At 44.0% G+C, this 21,021-nt stretch overlaps 1 protein-coding gene across 3 annotated transcripts in view; it reads left to right on the forward strand.

The window, feature by feature from the left end:
- The window catches only part of LOC134021117 (FERM domain-containing protein 5), a 60,193-nt gene that overhangs the window by 33,821 nt on the left and 5,351 nt on the right, over window positions 1–21,021 (forward strand). Inside the window, exons 1-13 of one of the 3 annotated variants that reach the window (XM_062461616.1) lie at window positions 5,135–5,224; window positions 6,185–6,227; window positions 6,384–6,469; window positions 6,770–6,848; window positions 8,530–8,627; window positions 9,506–9,629; window positions 15,125–15,212; window positions 15,312–15,400; window positions 16,143–16,206; window positions 16,449–16,540; window positions 17,602–17,676; window positions 18,071–18,139; window positions 18,414–18,520. In XM_062461616.1, coding sequence (XP_062317600.1) covers window positions 6,787–6,848; window positions 8,530–8,627; window positions 9,506–9,629; window positions 15,125–15,212; window positions 15,312–15,400; window positions 16,143–16,206; window positions 16,449–16,540; window positions 17,602–17,676; window positions 18,071–18,139; window positions 18,414–18,520 — 868 coding nt within the window. In that variant the 5' untranslated portion in view covers window positions 5,135–5,224; window positions 6,185–6,227; window positions 6,384–6,469; window positions 6,770–6,786. Of the gene's footprint in view, window positions 1–5,119; window positions 5,225–6,184; window positions 6,228–6,383; window positions 6,470–6,769; window positions 6,849–8,529; window positions 8,628–9,505; window positions 9,630–15,124; window positions 15,213–15,311; window positions 15,401–16,142; window positions 16,207–16,448; window positions 16,541–17,601; window positions 17,677–18,070; window positions 18,140–18,413; window positions 18,521–21,021 lie in introns of those variants that run through there. The other 2 variants (XM_062461614.1, XM_062461615.1) reach the window with 2 other exon arrangements.

Raw genomic sequence — 21,021 nt, forward strand, 5'->3', positions numbered from 1 at the left:
ATATTTTATTGTATATTTTATTTAATTCTAATTCCACTTCGTACTGCTAGTTTATGTACCCTTAGTATAGATAGTCCACAAATTTAAATTTCAGGTCCCTATATGTTTATTGTATGCACCTTCCTGCCAAAGCAAATTCCTTGTCTGTGCAAACTTTCCTGGCGAATAAATCCCATTCTGATTCTGATTCTCTAACCCTCCTGCTCAAGTGGACTGCTTTTTTCCCTGCTTCGGTGAAAGAAGCTATAGTACTGCCACAATGACTTAGTGAAATGTGGCCATTCACAACATACTAACGACACGTCTAGTGTACAGCACATAGACCTCTGATGCTTTTCGCTCACTTTGCTCTCTGAACTTTTGCAGTATCTATCTGATTTCTTTTGGGGGTCTTTATCTCAAAGAGTGAATCACCACAAACGTTTTTAATTAGCCACTAAGAGGTCTCTGACCTCACAAACCCTAACTTGTCTTTCTTGTCTCAAACTCTGTGTTCAGCTCATCCAACCTCTCTGCAACCAGCTCTAATTTGTGTTCTCCATGGTACAGGGAGCAGTGTGTGGTAGCCCCCAGATGGAGGGTTCTCTAATTGGGCTAGAGGGACAGTCCTGGGCGGAGAGCTACTGGTGTGGTTATGTTTGGAAATGTAACTACAGCTTGCTTTTTCTGTAAATTGATAGATGAGGTGAGCACTATGGCTTCTGAAAACAAATACGATTTGAGTATTCTTGAATCTTTGCAAACATGGAAGACACGCTTGATAATAAGTTTGAGGTGTCTCTCAAAGTAACAATTGTTCCAACATGCTTTTATAGACCCACTGTAGCTCCTCTTCAGCGGACTTTAACAGTTCCACATGTCATCTCAGAAACGGATGCATACCAAAAGTCATCGTACTTTAGTGCCATAAGATAATCACATCAATAGCAACAGTGGTCAAAACAGACTGATGACGGTGTCAAAGTACAAAGTCATTGACCTATCCAAATCAACGGTTACTACTGTAGGAGTCAAAAAGCGATGAGAATGGGCTCTGTGTTCTCTCGTGCCTTACATCCCCATTAGAGCCAGGCAATGGAAATCTCTAAAGGGCTCTCTCATAGATCAATAAAGCTTAACCGCTTGATAAATGTGTTGAGTGCTTGAGAATTCATTTCATAAATCTATCTGGTAACGATCCCCTCCTTACGACCACATGATTTTAAGGGCTCTGTTTCAAGGAATCTATAGATTCCTGTTGTTGTGGTGGAATGTTTGACTGCTTCTGGAATGGGTGAATAACTTGTTGGCTTTCTGGTTTAAGAAGAGCTCTCTCCCATACACTGTATTGGAAGAGATTTAGCCCCAAATCTTTAGACCCCAGGCCTCTAGACTTCTAAACTATCAGGCCACTAGGCCCCCAAACCCCCATACCACTAGACCTCCAAACCCCCAAGCCCACAGACCCCCAGTTCACCGTGCCCCCAGCCCTCCAGGACCCCTGACACCCAGGCCAACAGGTCCTGGACTAAACAGGCACATGTTGTCTGGCTGAGGTGGCAGAGCCAGGGCTTGAACCCTCCATTAGCTTTACCTACATTAACCCCAGCAGTCACTAACCCACCTTGAGCACAACAATGGAATCAGTTAAGGAGAAAAACTGACGTAATTATCTAGGGCTCTACTGTTCAAGCCCGCACATGCACGTGCACAGTCACTTGAACACATACACAAGTACTTATAGCCAATTGCATCAGGTTTCCCTGCCCCTCTTCAAGTGATAGCATCATTTATTAATGGGCTGTGTTCCTGTGGTGACATGGAAACCATTTTAATGATTAATCTGGAAGGAAAGTGGCCATTGTACCCATGGGGACCCTGTGGAATAAAGGACCATTCTGAATGGAATGATATTACTGGTCATTGATATGCAAAGAGAAGGACTCCATTTGATAATTAAGCATGGCCACAAACCTGATGCCTGTGTATTATAGTTAAAGTCTTTATTTGTATTGTATGTTTGTGGTTGCTGTGTGGACTTTAGGCACAATGGACACTCCAAATATAAATAAGCGAAATATAAATAAGATTTGCTTTCTAAATTAATGCAGGCCTTTAGGCTGAGTCATATACCAGTGATATGAGGGTGATATGTTTCTGTTGGCACAGAATCTCCCTCCGGGTGAGCTATTGTTCACTAAATTACAGTTTAATGACAAAATTAAGACTGCTGCCAACAGAGGGTTTACCTCTAAACAGCAGGAGAGGAAATCAGCTTATACAGTACAGCGGTTTGAAATTGAATAGCCACCTTCACACTCAAGACACAGCAGAGTATGGAGTATGGAGGCTTATTGCTCTAGAAGTACATTCTGATATCTGCCAAGGATAAATTAAACAAATCAACTCTCTGGACAGCTGTACAGTACTATACAATCGAGGAATTGTCATACAGTTTTGAATGTTATCTCTTTTTTGACTCCTCAAACGCAGTAGGAAGATAGAAGGCCAGACTGCAGCCTTCACCGGTGGGTTCTAATGATGGTTCAGTCAGGCTTCCACTGTTGTCATCTTTATCATTAACTTGCCAGCCCAGCTGAGAGGTGCTCCATTAGTTTTAATTAGGAATTCACCAGCGTCCTTCATTACACCCTTTCTTCCCCACCACACAATCATACAGATCCTGCAATTAGAGAGAGTGTTTGGTGGGAATAATGCAGCTGTACGATGTGTGGTGTAGAGACACAGAGAGGGGTGGCGATGGGTTGGGGGCAGGTGTTGGGGCGGGTATCCACTCTAATTCTACATGCAATGGTTCTCCTGATACAGTTCGATAAAGTTTTTCTTTTTTCTTCTTGTTGTCTCCTTGTCAGGATTCTCTGGTGATTTTGGTGGACAGAGCATCACAAAATGTCAGTCCGTTGGATTAAGTTTAACTTGACACTGTTCCGTTGAATGTTGTGCATGTGTCGTGCAATAGCAAAACATAGCTATCTGTGTGCCTGTGTTTCTGCTGGGGTCAAATATACAGGCTTTGCCGTCACTGTGAGGAAGTCACATGGGTGAGAGAGTCGGGTGTTTTGTGAGGGCACCCCTGTGCTGAGGTCTTGGCTGGCGATAGGTTGGACCCCCTGGGCGGTGCCCCACGGCTTGTCAACCAGTCAGTTCCCACTGACAGGCCTTTCTCCTAATGAAGTGTCTGTCAGCCAGTGATGTCATGAGAGTGCTGCCACTTACTGCTCCTCTGCTGCTGCAAAGTCAATCACAGCAGATCGACTGGAGACAGTGCCGAGTTGCTCTGAAGGATGACCTTGACTGTCCAAGCGACCTTGACCTCAGGTGACCTGCTCAGGGGTGAGCCTGCTCTGTCAGGGGGACGGCCAGGTTTTGGCCAGCGTGTTAGTCACAGATGGACAGAGAGGTCACCACCTCCTCCCTCTGTGGGGGGGTTCATTCAGGGAATCCTTCTCTCTCCCATCCTCCGCTGCTCAGTGTGCTTGGCATGCATCAAGTGTACTGTACCGTACACTTTCAAGGTCCACTACCCTCCATCTGTCAGAAAGACAAAAATAGACTAACAAAGCTCGGCCGTCATAGAAAGCGGGGTTTATTTAGTCTTTTTTGTGTAGTCTCTTAGATCACGAAAGAACCCTAACCCACAACAGAGATTCAACAAGATTCAACAGAATGTATGCATGAGACACACCAGTAGCGGCCCAATCCGTCACACAGTCTATCGAAATTGACCTTGAAGTTCAGACCCCTGGCACTGACAAGTGAAAGACTATAGAGCAGAATGTGATGCTGTGGACAGTTGTGCCTTGACTGACCCTGTTACAGATCTCCATTCAGTCATACCACTACAATTCCTTTTACTTCAGTTGGAAAACGTTTGTGGATATCAATTGTGTTTTCGGTGGCTTAGAACTGTAGCATACTGACTACTGAAGAGGGCCTATAGGACTGACTAGTCCTGACTGCTGTAGTCTAGAAGCTCTTCCAGGTGTCTCAGTTGTGGGCCTTAAGCCGTGTGTCAGATTGTCCCTGTGTTTCTCTGCATTTAAATCATCCCTGGGTCTGCTGCTTATTCAAATAACAAAGCTCACCCAGCAGAAAACAGTAAGAATTTACAGTGGGAACATTTTGTGTGAGTATCTGTGAGAATATTATTATGGGTAAACCTTTGCCTGAGTGATATTTAAAACAGTCGTCAGTGCTAGTACTTGGATAGGGCTTTCAGCCCAGTGAGAGAGGGAGGGCCACAGGTTTGGCAGGTGGGCAGAATCTGCTTTCCCCATATCCCCTCTCTCTCATCTGCCTTTCTTCAGCTTTGATCTCCTTGTAACACATTTAAATCTCCTTATACATGATTTTCAGTTTGCCTTAAACCAGACGCACATCTCTTCGGAGAAGGATTATGTGACCAATCATCCCTACTTATAGTGTTGATCATGGCAGTGGATGTGCAGGGTTGCAGTAAAACTTTCTCTGATACAGATATGTGTATGATTTAAGATGTTAGTGAGAGACGACCATCTGTTTGCCTGATAGATGAAGATCTTATCTGGGGAGAGGACTGGTTGCCACCTGTAGCTGTGTGATTATGGGCATGGCTATGCGGTTGGTAAAGCAGGGCATGGATTGGGTAGTGGTGGCAGAAACCAGCTTCCAGTGGCCAGGCCTCCCTCTGTGATGCTGTTTGCCCGCCAGACCGTTGCTCTGAAGGTGTGTGTGCCCACATGGCAGCGAGTAGGGGAGGGTCACCATAGGGGGCCAGTGCGGCAGTCAGACCCTGCCTGATCTCAGCACTCTTAATCCACTCCCTCTCCTGCCCTAGCTAAGAAAGGACTTGGGCCCAGACTTTACTGATTACTTTGACTAGCTGAGTTAACTTTGAATTAATTCAAAAAATGGTTAAGAACATAAGAGCCAAAGTCGCTAATCAGTAATTAACAACCTTGTTTCTCCACACTTTCATTCGCTGAATCTCTTACCCTAGCTTTTTCCTTTACGGGGACAAACGTTTTGTTTGTGTGTGTGTGTGGATGTTTCTACCAATCAATTCTGCTGTGCTGACTGAATGCCCCTGTCGTAGTTTTTCTCCGAGCTCCTTGATGACTGTGTTTCTTTTCTCCTGCAGCGGGACGCAAAGGGACAGTATCTGTTCGACCTCATCTGCCACCACCTAAATCTGCTGGAGAAAGACTACTTTGGCATCAGATATGTTGACCCGGACAAGCAGAGGGTGAGCGTGTGTCTTGTTTGTGGGGGGAGACCACAGAGTCGTAAACATAGAGAAAGAGAGACAGGCAGGCAGACTGACAGACAGAGAGAGAGAGAGACTCAAAGACAGCGAGAAAGACAGACAGGGAGAGAGTTACACAGGTTAAGATTGATGATTTATGCTCTCCTTTTGCTTTCTCACAGCGGTTCTTAGAGCAACCCTCCTTCCATCAGCCCTCAGCCCAGCACTGGTGTTATTACTGCTCTCTCTGAGATGACTTGTCTCTCCCCTCCACTGCTTGATACATGAAGTATTCACCCTTCCTTTAAATCCTGCTTTAGTCATGCAGAGTGGAGACAGGAGCCAGGCCCTGCTGATCCCCCCTCTCCTGGGCTGTCACTCACTGCTATTTTAGTGTCTGTTGTTGAGGAAGGGATGGAGAGAGAGAGAAAGAGAGAGATTAAGAGAAGACGCCAGGGTGAAAGACCCTTTGGTGTGGTGGAGGTGGGGATTGATGGAGCAATCCTTTCCAGAAGGACAGCAGGATAAATTGGAGGTGTGATGTACAGACGACAGAGCAGGCGTAACCTTCACCACACTGGGGAAACAGAACCCTTCCACGGGGGAGTGTCTGTATTACCTGGAGCCTTACCGTACATACTGCTCAATTAAGCTTGATGCATTCAGACAGTCTGGTAGATTTCCATTTGCTGATGATGTCATGACATAGAAGCTAGAACTGTGACATGAAGAGATGTGATTTATCTGAAACATTGAAGATTTCAATTAGTTGGAGGCTAAGCAACCCCTGGCCTCCCTGCACAGCTATCATTCCTGGATGAAATGTACCTGCCTTATATTTCATATCTGTCATGTTTATGTTCTGTACTCTCTGTACTCTGTACTCTCATATCTGTCACTTTTATACACTATGATCTCATATAAATAAGTATTTTTATACACGTTTTCTTGTGGTTGCAGCATTGGTTGGAGTTTACAAAGTGTATTGCCAAACAAATGAAATGTAAGTATTTTTGGCGATTTTCTGTTCCTTGCTATGATAATTCAGTAAATTGAGCAATTATTCTCATTATCTCCATGGGGCTCTGATTATGCATGTATTTCTGAATAATGAATGCATTTGAATGCAGATGGTAGGACCTGTATTGTGATTTCACAGATCAAGATCCTCCCTTTGACTGTGATTATGGACAGATGATCTGCCCTTAAAATGACTCTAATAGAGCATATGAATACACCTGAAAGGTCTTTCACTACTATCTACCTAAGTGTACTACTGTGTAAATGACGTACTACACAAATATTGAAACTAATCTGTTAAGAACTATTTGTCAGTTGCTTTTTTTTTTACATCACCCTTGATCCAAAGCTTTGTTAGTTTTGTTTAGTATGTCAAACATACAGAATCAATCATGTCTACAATTTCTAAATCCCACTATTTTAACATTCACACTGTTACAATAACAGTCCCTTTTGCTAAGTCTCTCAGACCTCAGTACATCTCCCCAAGCCTCCAATGCTAAATGCCCTCTTTTCTCCCTCCAGCCCAACCTCCCTTCACCATGTGTCTGAGAGTCAAGTTCTACCCCCCTGACCCCGCGGCTCTGAAGGAGGAAATCACCAGGTAGGCCTAACTGCATGCCTCCACCCTGTTGTCTGTTGCTCTGGTCAGCTGTCGTCTTATTCACTACTTTTCCCTCTGCATATATTGTATTGTGAGTGTACTCGGAGGCAAGTGAATGGAGGCATAACATCTCTGTGTACAGAAGCTTTCAATCACGCATAATTCTTGTTGTTCTTACCTTTCCCGTTGGTCTTTGTTCTCTGGAAAGATACTGGGCTGAATGCACACATAGCTACTTCACTATACTATTGATATTATTGAAGGGGCTTCATAATTAAAAACCTGAGAGTAGTAGGTCTAAAAACAGTGTGATAAATATTCAACTATGTTACACAGTTCTAAGGAGGACTCTTAAAGTTGGGAAGTGTGTAAAAGCCTTTCACAGTACACCCTCTTAAGTAAGCTGGCAGCCTGGTCTCTGAGATGGATTCAGCCATTCTACTAGCTGGGATCTGAGTTGATCTGGCTGGCTGGTGAGAGGAGGATGGAGGACAGAGGGTCAGTGCCTGTTATTTTAGCAGCTTACTCTAAATGATACATGATTAGCCCCAAGCTAGCTCAGACTGGGATCACTTTTTCTCATCTCTGCGCCTCTCTCCCGCATCGTCAGTGCAGTCTGCAATGAGGTCACCCAGAAAACCAGAAAACCCAGCCCTCAATAGAGACCTAAACCACCCTCTGATCAGCCCAGATTTCCCCCACCTGATGCTGACAATGTGTAGATGGGGTGTGAGGATGCTTGTGAATGTGTACTCTTTTAGCACAGGTGGGATTGTGTCTCTGTAGGTTTGTCAGTGCTTATGTTGCTCCAAACCAAGAGGCGCACGTGGCCAGTCTACACAAAGAGGTTTAGCTGCTTGTATTCATTATGCTTCAGAGAGAACAGACAGTTCACTCAGGAGGGATGAGACGAAAACAGACTGCGGGGCACATAACGTTATTATATCGTAATGAATAATGTGGATCATAGATGAGTGACAGGGTGCTGATGGATGGAAAGGAGAAAAGCTAAGAGAGAGAGAGAGAGCTGGTGAGATTGGAATAAGGAGATCAGACAGAGGAAGTGTTGTTGTTTCTGGTTGAGGGTGTTTTGGACAGTGTTGCCACTCCACTTTCAAGTGAGTGTTCCGGTTTATCTCCACCTATTACATTTCCATCGTAATAGCCCTAATTCCAGGTGGTTCAGTGTTCCAGCGTGATTTATCTGAAACACTGAAGATTTCAATTAGTTGGAGGCTAAGCAAACCCTGGCTTCCCAGCACAGCTATCATTGGCCCTAATTCCAGGTGGTTCAGTGTTCCAACCATAGCAGTGGGAGATGGCTGGAGCTGCTGCTGCTGTGGGTTGGGAGCCACTCACCGTCTGGGTTCCAGGCTGGAGGACAGAAGAGAAAAACTGTTGACAACAGCAGTTTTTATCATCAGGGCCTGAGTAGGGGACTCAACCTCAGTGAAGGCTCTGTTCCCAGAAACAAAAAGCTAATTTCACCTAAATGAAAAAGAAATATTCAAAACGCCCACAGGGAAATCTCAAATCAACATCCTTTTGATATTTCCGTGATACGGAAGTTCCGTTTTTTCGAGGGCTTTTATTTTCTGAAAGTATATCTGGCTAGAAATACGTATGCTTCTTTCTCGTAATAATTGTCATGCTGCTCTGCCCCGACTCTCTCCGGCCACAGATATCTAGTGTTCCTGCAGATCAAAAGAGATCTCTACCATGGCCGCCTCCTGTGCAAGACATCGGACGCTGCCTTGCTGGCTGCTTACATCCTTCAGGGTAATGGGGGCTGACAGGTGGAAATGGCCCGCACCACTCACAGCACTGCACTTTTCACATGACCCTCACCCCCTTCCACCACCCATCAACCCGACTCATCCAAGCATCCAGCATGAAGAATAATTTCACTGGGGGAAAAAAACGAATGAATTACATGATTTAGTTCCACAAGATATAAAGTTGGTTTCTTATCGGTTTGCATCCCAAAAATGCCCGCTGGTTATCTTTTCAAACAGATCTCTGCAGTTTTTTTAAAAGCATGAAAATAAGTATTTTCATGCCCCCAAATCATGCAGCTACACACTATACCTAGATTGCATTGTTAAACAATCCCTATAAAATGTTACAGCCAGGCATTAAAAACGAACTTGTGAATGTATTATGTTCTACAAGATTCCAGTTAATCAGACATGTTGCTATGAGCTTTATCTTCTGACTCTGTAGAGGTACAGAATGGTAATCAAACACAGGCATGTGTGTTCACGCACATACTGTACTGTAAGTCTGCTGAAGGCCACAGAAGATGCAGTGGTAGATGGCAAGCAGACTTCTGTCAGGTGCCCTGTCTGTAGCTGCTGAATTAAAAGATGTGTCACCTCCCGATTGGTCAGAAGAATTGTCAAGGGAACTTGGTGCAGCTCTTGAAGTCACTGATATAACACTGCGGCTGTTCAAGCTATCGCATTTAAAGAGCTCTGCTCACACACAGGCTGCTTGTTTCATCGCAAACACATGAAGTGTCATTGCACTTTGCTCTCAGTAGAAATCGTGTGTAAACCTTCCCCATAATGGTCAATAACCATCCCCCTATGAGGACATGTCAAAATCTTCAGGATTCATGACTTACTGTGTAAACGCGTGTTTCTTTCCTCCTCCAGCTGAGATCGGGGACTATGACCCAGGGAAACACCCGGAAGGATACAGCTCCAAGTTCCAGTTCTTTCCCAAACACTCGGAGAAGCTGGAGCGAAGGATTGCAGAGATACACAAGACGGAGCTGATGTAAGGACCAGACGCTGTTTCCTCAGTATGGCTTCTTGTAACACAACACGTTGTCACACAAGCTTTAGTTTCTACCATCGTGCTCCCGCTCATTGCAGTAGGGAATGGGTCATTTGTCACTTCATTCAACAATTTGATTGGCCGCAGATGGAAAACCTTGACGAACCACTGTCTGGGTGGACAAGCCAGGTCAATTGTCTACTGCTGCTGCAGAGAGTAGGGTTGAGTAAGCTGGATGACATCAGCAAACATACCTCTTCCACAGTCATTAGTGTGAGGGTCACCATGCTAACTTTGACAGAAAATGTAGTGTAATACAGACATAGATGGTGACTACGTGTAGACACAAAACACACTCGTTCTAGTCAACCCTTACGCTATCTGATGAAGCACATCTTAGGTGATTGCACGGACATGGATATAAGACAGTGTGGCACACTGATCCTTTTAGCTCGGCCTCAGAAATTCCACACACATAATGGGTTAACCATAATGGTTCAGCTATTTATCTTAGCAAAGTGCATTTCCTTTGTTTGAACTGCCACTAGCCTGCACAGAAATGAGAGCCATTGTTGGGCTGATGTAAAGCAGCAGCAGTGGGAAAATTAGCTCAGGGTTTTTTCAAGGTTGATGTTATCCTTACAGACTGAAGGAGAAGAGGTCAGAGGCTAATAGAGAAGCTAATCTGCCCAGTAACACTGCTCAGCGACCTGGTCAATGGATATGTAGAACATAAGTCATGTCCACACCAAAGGGACATGATTACACCAACCAAACCTGAAGAGTAGAGGCAGAGCATGCTGACAGAGATATTTGGGGGGTGGGGATAAGCATCTTTGAGTATCTAGAAAAGAGCAAGACAAATGTTATGTATTATTATTATTATTATTACTCTGCTGCCCTCTAGTGCAACATTTGTCCCTCACCCTCAGGGAAGTGTATACCTACACTCTATGTTTAGTAGGGAATGTATTGGGATATTAGGGATGCTGAATCGGGGGCTCAAGTGATTCTGAGACATTTTTATGGATACCATCACACACCACAGATTTTCCGCTCGTAAATACAAGTCCTGGTCTGAAAGGCTTCTACCTCCCTGTTTGGCTAGGATTTAGAACAAATGTTAAATCATACATTCGTAAACCACCAAACTTCGAATTCATCTAAACGGACACATCTTTCACCATTAATACTCACATAAGTATGCAGAATTACACCCTCTGGGATCACCTTTGTAAAACTCATCGTAACGGGACTTTTTTTTTTTTTTGTAGCCCCCACCTTTCCTCGGAATTTCTGAAACTCATTTAAAATGTCCTCAAACAAACAAAAACCTTGTTAGCAAATGTCTCAAAATACTCATCACCCAACATATTTCAAAAATAACCAAATTAATATGTAAATTCGCTTCAAATTTATCTATTTCTCTAAATTTTCGTCTTGGTCAATTTCTCAATTTCCATCTGCGCATGCGTCATGCGGTTACTCATCCTGGATCTCAAATATCAAGCTGCAATTCCTTTACTAGCCTGTACCCGCCTGTCGGTGTGCTAGTTTGTTAGCCAATGTCGTTGCCATAGTTGCAAATTCAACTTCCTGGACTCTCCTTTGTCTCAGGACAGAACAAAATGCACTTCCTCCACGTTTTCACCATTAGCCATTAACCAACAGTCACAGCCTAGATTTTCTTTACAATTACAACCTTTACAATTCTATCAACCATTAGTACTATTTTATTTTCAACATAAAAATTTGGCTCCGAAATCTACATATGCACCTAATATCACTCGCCAGAGAATGACAGTTTACCCATGTATTAGCATTCTGGTTGGACAAAGCTTCAACTTCAAGTCCATTTAAATAGGTAAATATGAATACCACCAAACCCAACACATTTCAACAAATCATCTCAGCAGCAATAAACACACATATGTAGTACCTTTGCCCTTGACAACAATCGCAATTCAGTCTCTCTAACTAGTTCCCCTTGTATACACTTAAGTCCCTCGGACTGGCTCAATCTTTCTAATCACTTCTTCATAACCCTTTACATATTTCTTTAAACAACAGTAACATCTGTGAACTTCCACAAAATTAAAAATAAAACCATCGAACATTTCCAGACATAAAGAAAAATATTCCTTAAACAACATAACATTTCCGTTTGAACACATACCTTTCTATAAAAGTTTCAATAACCCCGGGATTGTAATTCTTCAAATGAATACCGCTTTTATTGCCAAAACTGGCCTTTTACCAATTATCCTACCCAAACACTAAATTTCCAGCGCGTTATTCAATAACGAATCAAGCTCATAATATAGAAAATCGGTCTGTACATAATTTCCAAATCAAGAGTATGGCAACTCACAATAATTTCTTAAGTTCGACAAAGAAACAGAAACACACATCTGTTTTCCCAACCAATATACTTCTCAATTCAACGTCAAATTCTCAATAAAATGAGTGTTTTTTTTTTTTTTTTTTTTTTTTTTTTTGCACTCATGTGTGGGCACTGCACGCAGAATGAACTTCACTGAAAGAATCAACTTCCGCTAGGCTCAAGCGCATGCGCCTCTTTTCAAGTGGAGAATTCAGTCAAAGAATTAACATTAGCATTTTCAAAACAGAATGTCTCCGTCTTCAAAAACAAATGCCTTCTGGCGGTAATCAGACCGATGTAAAGTCTAACATCAAACATATAACGGTTAACACAGAGTTGTAAAACAATCGTCTCTCCTCTACCAACAGTGTCAACCGATAAACATTGTACGTCACCAGTTCGGAACTCAACTTCCGGTCACGAACCCCTCTGATTTGAGAGTTCGCTCACAATTTCCAAAAAAAAAACTTTATGACACATCTCCGGACATTCACGTACATTTTTCTCAAATTCCCACAGTTAAAGCATGCATTTTGGATTGACCATACCTAGCAATTCGTGTTGGCCTACATGTTTTTTCAACAGCATGTCAACACGCTCTGTATCAGCTTTGACCATAGCCCACAACACGCTTATTCCAAACACAACAGGGACTCAAACCCTTTGTTCCAGAGAGGACTTTAACCTTTCCTTCTTGGAAACACAATGGAAATTGCAAGTCAAGGCACAAGCTTCAATCTTTGCGGGAATCCAAAGCAAATCTATAAAAAACATTCCAGGATCCTACTTTCTTGACTTTTCCTAGATATAACCGGCTGTCAGAAGAAATGGCAAATGTCTGACCTCTTCGTATTCTGTTCTCGCATTCCCGCAAACCCTCATGCGCCCGCGCATCCTGCCGCAACACCCCTGGCTGCGGATGAGGCGAAATTTGTTTGCGGAACAGCCAGAAAATCTCAATCGTGAATCTGTGGGGAAATAGATGAAAAATTCCCCACACTATTCTGTCCTAATATTTCTTTATCCCTCTACCTATCTCCATCCAATCAGAAAAAAAGCTCTCCAATCAGGCTAAAATCTATTCTTTTCTCCACTTCAAAAAAAATCGTGTATCTATTTCTCTCCACGAACCCATTTCACAATACAATAAGGTCCTTAAAACAAAACGACTCCACACTCGAAAATCCACATTTATCAATCCATATTTGCATTTGCAATAAACTATCGTTACCATACTTTTGCTTCATGTAATCGATGTTTGGACAGGTCAATTCTGCCTCCAGACCATTCATTTTCAGAATTACAATCCATAAACGATAACCAACGACGGAAAATAAAGACACAATTACTCCTTTTCGTTTCTAAAAACAATTAAATTCCGACTTCCCAACTTTCAATGAAAATAACTGCACAATCATAAATTACAAATATTCAAACCGAAAAAATAATTAAAATTTCGAAAAGTAATTAAAATTTTGATTTTTGTAATTTGTATATAGCTTGAATAATAGACACCATTAGTTACTCATACTTCTTTTAACCTCAAAAAACATATAAAACAAAAATGAACACGTGTGTAAAAAACTCAAAACCTCTACTTTGAAATTTCACAGGCCTATACTCCCTAACTTTTGTTCTCCACCTTCAGGGACTCAAACCCTTTCTAAACACTCACTCACACAGCTGATTTCCTCACAAGTATACTTTTCTCTCGGGACTTAGAATCACGTTTAGGTCGTTAATAAATAAGAACTGCACCAATGCCAATACAATTTCTCAAACTATCACTAACCCAACATATTCTAATCCTTAGGGTCTCAAAAAGACACATAACACGATATAACATGTGAATTTATCTCCCTCTATGTGTTTGTTCGTCAACAACACTACCTCTGTGTGTGTCCGTCGACACACTTCTGCAGACATTTTTTTTACGACTTTCACGTAAAAGGTAGGTTCAACAACCTTACCTTATTAATTCGTACGACTTTACACGTACAGGACAGTTTTACCTCTGCCCAATTACTTACTTAACCGAATTATTGACAATAGCCTAAAAAACACACATTTAGACAACTCAATATCACACAGTAACCAAAAGAATATCTCACCGGTTCTTTTGAAGACCTCGCGTCAGCCACAAAACGTCCAACGGGCGCCCCCCCTGGCCCTGCTGTCTCACGCATGGCGGAAGGAAAGGCGGCTTTTTGCCGGGAGATCAATTCGCCGAGGGGAGCCGCCTGCTGAACGCCGTAGACCAATGAGGATCCCCCTACTGGCCACCAAGTGTAATGGTAGAAATTCAAGCGGCACTGTGTAGATTTGAATAGTCAAGAGATGGCGGTTACAATAAATTTATTTTGCTTATACAGATCATGATTTAACAAAGTACTTTGTGATCAGTCATAACGAAGGAGGTGCTAGCCACAGGTCGTTCGCCAGAGTGATCCAGAACAACCCTAAAACCCTGCCTTATATAAACTTTAGATCAAATGGTTTTTCTGAACTCTGTGATTGGTCAGCACTGCTCAGTGACAGTTAAGACAATATAACCCCCCAGGTCAAGTGACCAAAGTCTTTTGATGTCACGACTCTTTCTCTAAATGAGGACAGTAAAGATACCCTTAATGAAACACAAACAGGACACAGGACACAATCTCCTCGGCCAAAAGGTCAGGGCTGCTAGATCAACTGACCCATCTCCCTTTAGGCCACAGAACTCAAACATCCCCCAACCTCCGTGCCCCTAGCTTCTCAATCAGGCATCATAACCCAACACCATAAATACCTTAAGACCAACTGCAACATCCATTTGTTTAAACACAACCTCAGTCTATTAAAAATACATTCTTAGTAACTATATCAAAAAATGCCATCACAAGGGGCATTGCTTACTGGCATGCACTAATGCAGTACATTTACATGTTAGTCATTTAACAGACATTTTATCAAATGCAACTTTGAAAAAGTATATTTGTCAACAGTATGTAAAGTGTAGTTTGGCATAACCCTTACACTGGAAGTACAGAAGTGTTTGGTGCAGTTGTACACTGTGTTTTTCTCACCCAAACACTGATGTCCAGATGTTGTGTGTGTTGATACTCTATCCCAGCGGACAGACACCTGAAACGTCAGAGCTGAATTTCCTGCAGAAAGCCCAGATGCTAGAGACATACGGTGTGGACCCGCATCCATGCAAGGTCGGATCCTTTTGTAAACAAACACCATGCTGCTCACTAACAAGTAATGTGAATCGCCTGTCCAGGTTAATCACACCAGCTCTGTGTTGTGTGCCCCAGGATGTTTCTGGAAACCCAGCCTTCCTTGCCTTCACACCGTTTGGATTTGTCGTGCTACAGGGGAACAAGAGGGTTCACTTTCTTGAATGGTGAGTGTCGGCAGTGTTGTCTTAGACACCGATGTATCCATATGCACCCAACTTGTCTACATCCTCGTATACTGCCCATAGCCAGGTTACTATGGAGAAGGACTGGAGACTCGAAGGATGTGCTGACTTAATCTATGTACAATATTCACTATGAGAAACGTCCTACTACATGCCTACCAGCATGTATGTTTTCGCCATAGCTGGTTGGATTGTCGGAACAACAGAGCATGAACATATGTCTCTCTCCTTGTGGCCAGCACAAGGGGCAACACAGACACACACACACCGGGATACAGGTGGCTAATTACCTCAGCTAGCCTCTGCCAGTCTGCACTCACTATGCCAACAAGCTGGCAGGCTAGACCTCAACTGAGGTTTACTGGTGTTCACAATAGCCACAGAGAAACACTCAACTATGCAGCGAGTCGATACAAACACAGGTCTGCACCACATGTTTTCATGGTTAAGCTCTATGACAGCGATCATATTGGAAATCATACCGGTCAGGTAAACAATATTTCTGGTCATTGATTTCTATGTTTTGTTTTTGTTTACTTTTAGCACACAAGCGCTGGGTTTTTCTTTCAGTGTCCCCTGTGTGTTGGCTGCAAAACCAGATATGTTCCGTCATCCGAACACAGCTCTTTTGCTGTGACCTGCCTGTGGTTGTGATTAATATTTAAACAGCGTATCTGGCTTTCTCTGCCGCTTGTGTAAACGACTCTCGTTTCTTTGTGGTTAGGAACGAGGTGACCAAACTCAAGTTTGAAGGGAAGACATTCCATACATATGCATCGCAGAGAGAGGTGAGATTGAATTCAGGAATTATCGGGAGGCGGATGTGTTGTGTTTTGGAACGCCGACCGTGTCCATCATTTGACCTTTATGTCTTGACAACGCTGTCACATTGAAATACCATGTTCTAGTCACATCCCAGCATGCACTTCACATTTAGTCTTTGCAATGATAACAGGATGTTCTGCTGCTCTGGGCATAATTGTTTGCTAGTCAGATTTTTATATTTTCCTGCATGCCCTCTTACATGCAGGATCAAAAGTTCATCTTGACCTACTTTGCACCGTCACCTGAGGCCTGCAAGCACCTGTGGAAGTGTGGAGTAGAGAACCAAGCCTTTTACAAGTGAGTCTGACCCTTTTACTGTTCTTTCATATCTGCCCTGCAAGATGTGTTCTATGCCGTCACCCTGAGGTGCTTTGAGAGTTTCTGGTGGCTTGTCAGGGACGTGTGCCACAGCTGACCTTTAGTGAGTTAGTGGGCTCTGGGGCAACATCTCCATCCTCACCTTCCCCCATGATATAGAGACGCTGCTCTCTTCTCTGTCTCAGCTGTGACGGATGATGACTATGTCTGTCCTCTCTCTGTCTCCCTCACCTTGTGTGAGATGATAGAAACCCCCACCCAACTCCCATACCCCCATCCTGTCGACAGCACCAGCACCGCAGAGGGTGTGCTAATGGATGGGCCTGCCATTCTCCTTGGTCGCCTGTAAAGGTCAACCGTGTGGGAGGGTGGTTGAGAGGGGGAGTGGTGGGGGGATTTAGGGGCAGGGGGGTGGGGTGGGTGGAGAGGGCAAACCAAGGGCAGCCCCAAGCACCATCTGGAACAGAGTTTGTATGATGGGATGATCTCATGAATGAGCAGAAGGGCTAATGCACTGTAGCTTTGCATGATGTTGGCAGAAGAAAAATATCAATCAAAACAGACAAATAGGAAACAAGATCATGGAGCTCCACTCAGAAATATATAACATCATATCACACACATATAATTCAGAGAATTACTTTTGATAACCAGTTATAATATTTACGCATTTGTGACTTATTCAATATGTCTTTACACATTGTATGCACATAAGATGTATTCAGCTCCGGAATGGATCCAAATAATGCTAAGCTTTAGATAAGTAGGCAGGCAGTGTCTTTGCTTCTTCTCGTCTTAGTGTTCAGAAAACTGCAACACTCTAGAGGTTACCTTCAGTCAGTGCTAACTGAAAGGGACAATATGCTTAGCAATCAGAGCATGAGCTTTGTGGTCCATAGGGAAATTATTAATAATTTCACCTTGCCTGCTAGATGATTTTTTTCTTGAATGCTCACATTCTCATATAGTCTTATTTCCTTTATATCCTCACTGAAAGTCCTTCCTATCTTATCTCTGTCCTCCCTTGTTTTCTCCATCAGACTGGACAAGTCAAGTCAGGTGCGGACGGTGTCAAGCAGCAACCTGTTCTTCAAGGGCAGTCGCTTCCGTTACAGGTACGCTCCAGTTTGATGGGTGACGTGTTGGGGAGGAGGAAGGAAGGGCACTGCAGACAGGTCACAGCTGGGCTAGGGTAGGCTCTCCTGGGAGAGCAGCACACCTACTGGACCTGAGCCGACACCACGCACACAAGGAGACAAAAGGGGCATGAAGGAGATGTGTGTGTGTGTGACAGGGTACAGAACTGTGTAAAAAAATGGATACATTGAGTTTGTTTTTCCAAGGTTAAATTACCTGCTTGGGGAGTTTAACCTGGTGGGCAGTCATTGGGCTCAGTTTAGCAGGTTAATTTGATGACATTGCTCACAACACTTGTCAGAGGTGTGTGTGTGGGGGGGATATCTATTTGTCTATCTGTCTTGAGTTTGGTTCTGTTTTCATGTTTTACAGTGGACGAGTGGCAAAAGAAGTGATGGAGCAGAGCGCCAAAATCAAGCGAGAGCCTCCAGAGATACACAGGTAAAACAAGAGGAGGTGAAACACCATACACTGTCCTTGAGTTTCTCACATCTGTATCGTGGTCCCACGATGATTCTACATTTACATTTACATTTATTCATTTAGCAGACGCTTTTATCCAAAGCGACTTCCAAGAGAGAGCTTTACAAAGTGCATAGGTCCCTGATTCTCTTCTTGTTATGCTCTGATGGAGTGTGTCGCTCATCTCTCGCCCTCTGACATGTGTTTACTGTATGTGTGTGTGCGTTTGTGGGTCCTGCCATTGCCTCCACAGGGCTGGACTGGTTCCGAGCAGAAGTTGTCCATCCATCACTCACGGCCCTCGCCTCACTAGTGTACCGAGGACTCGCAGGAGAGCCGTCCACATATCTATCATGGAGGGTAAGATCTCATCCTCCCCTCAGCCCTCAGCACGACCACCCACATTCAGCAGACACCCCAGAAAAACCTTTACAGGGTACCACAGTGTTGGTGTCAAAGGTCATATTGTTTACCAGAAGAGGCTTTAGGAATATGGCTCCATCGTTATTTCTTTGTTGGCTTGATCGGATTAAACTCTCCTTCGCTGGACAGTGTACACATACAGCATCGGTACCTTTGTCTTGATCTGGGGGGTTTAAAACAAAGCTGTGCATAATGAATTAGGGCACTATGAGAGGTGAGTGTGAAATCCAAAGAGTTTTAAATGGATCAGGGCTTTGAGTCTATTTGAGACCCAGTAGCCCTCCCCTCTGAAAATATGCAGATGGACACACATACTCACACACACTCACACACACACACACACACACATACACACACACACACACACACACACACACACTGTAACCTGAGCTCGGCCCTGTCCATGCTTGTGGTAGGGGAAGGCCAAGTCACAGGCGTGGGTGTCAGTCAGACTGCTTTATTTCAGTGCCAGCTCTTTCAGTGTGTGTGTGTGTGCTTGTATTAGAGAGAGAGAGAGATAAAGAGAGATAAAGAGAGATAAAGAGAGATAAAGAGAGATAAAGAGAGAGCAGAGCCAGCCAGACAACCTACAGTCCCAGGATTCAGCCCTCATGGGCAGGTGGTCTCTCTCAGACTGTATTCTGTGCTCTCTCCCCAAGGCTAACCTTGCAGGCTCACACTGCAGCACAGGCCGGGGTGGATAGGAGCACCGTGACACTTAGAGGTGCTCTGCTACGTATCCTTGTCACAGCTGATCTCCTGCCTCTCATCCATACTCTACTGGGACTACAATAAAAGTACACCTGTCTGCCGACAGCCTGGCTGAGTCCTGTTGCTGTAGGAAGGAGAAAGTGAGAGAGACAGAGAGAGAGACAGAGATAACTGATGTGTGTTCTTGCCAGCTCTCTTAGGAACACACCCACTGTGTGTGCTGACGGGGTGTCTTAACAGAGTATTAATACCCCAGGCTGCCGTAAATAGCCCGGCCCTTCCTCTCCATGTATGTCACTGTTCTGGGTGGAGCTTGGACAAGCGCCGGCCAGCGCTGACCCCTGCAAACATTGCTTCTGAAACACTCTCTGAGCACCTCGCAACACGGGCAACTGTGGGACTACCTATCGGGCCTACCAAACGTTCCACGCACAGCGAGAGAGCGTTCAGGGCAGGAGGGGGAGCACAGGGACGCGTATTCTTTAGCTGTAGAAGCCACCAGCGTCCGCCAATATGGTGAAGTGTCTGATCCGCATCACCACCCGGGTGAATGTCCACCTACGCATGATCAACCACTGCTACCGGGATGTGAAGGTGCGCGTGCTGAGCCTGGGGCCCCGCATGCTGGGCAAGGCCCTGGGCGTGCTGCCCCTCTACCCCATCCTGACTGGGCTGCCTGAGTCTGCCAGCGCCTCACCCCTGCCCCGGTCGACCACACCTCTGCCTGGCACCCCGACAGGTAGAGTCATCTCAAGACAGCGCCCATGGGACTGTGTTGATTACCTGCCGCCAGGCGTCCTCTGGGTCTTAAATCAGCCATACATTGTCAATGTTGACAGAATGAAAATGGTCCTGTGCCTCTTTATGTCGAGGCTTTTAAATCACTGGGCTCATGGTGAATGAATTGATATTTAGATTTAGATGTATACGTTAAGTCTTTTATTGGAATGTTGGTTCACATAGTTAATATCCTGGTTTTGATTTAGAGTTTGTCTGGTGAGAGTGAAGTACCATGATTTGGTGATGAGACTGTGTTGGATTTTTGGTTTGTTGAGAAAGAGAATTTTGGCTTATGGCTACCTCTCATTCGGAGGTATGGATATTGCCTGTAGCAATCGGCCCTCCAACCAGCCATACCCTGGGATGTTAGTGAAGGAGATTGCCTACATGTAAAGACAGCTGTCAGCTTTATCCCACACTACCTTACCCTACCATCACCGCACACTTTTATCCTTCCTGTTTTTGATTTGAGAAAACCCTAGCAGTCAGCTGGGTTTAGTACGCATCACCTAATCTCCTCCTTTGGATTCTCGGATGAAGATTTTTTCATTCTGTGTGAAAAGCACACATATGGCAGTTCAAATGTGCCTACTCATCAAAAGATCAAATGTTAATCCTTCTCCTTCAGAAAGAAGGGATGATATTTCTGCTGTGGCTTTCTGAGGAATGTGACAGTCAGCATTGACTATCCTCTGCACAGACATAGATTTAGATGAAAACAAGGATATTTTACAGATATTAAGAAGCTTTTGAAGAGGTACTGCACTCAAGCATTTCGCTGACAAAATTAATTTACGTCAGTCAGCACTGATTCATTTTGGTGCAGGTCTCATTTCAGATCTATTTTATGAAGCATGAATTAGGATTCTTGGGATTCATGGGGCTCTTTTTGTTAATTATAACTCTGTGCTTGAATTGAGCAATACTTCGTGCTACCTGTATTGCCA

The sequence above is a fragment of the Osmerus eperlanus genome, chromosome 5, assembly GCF_963692335.1.
Source record: "Osmerus eperlanus chromosome 5, fOsmEpe2.1, whole genome shotgun sequence".
In the NCBI taxonomy this organism is placed as follows: Eukaryota; Metazoa; Chordata; class Actinopteri; order Osmeriformes; family Osmeridae; genus Osmerus; species Osmerus eperlanus.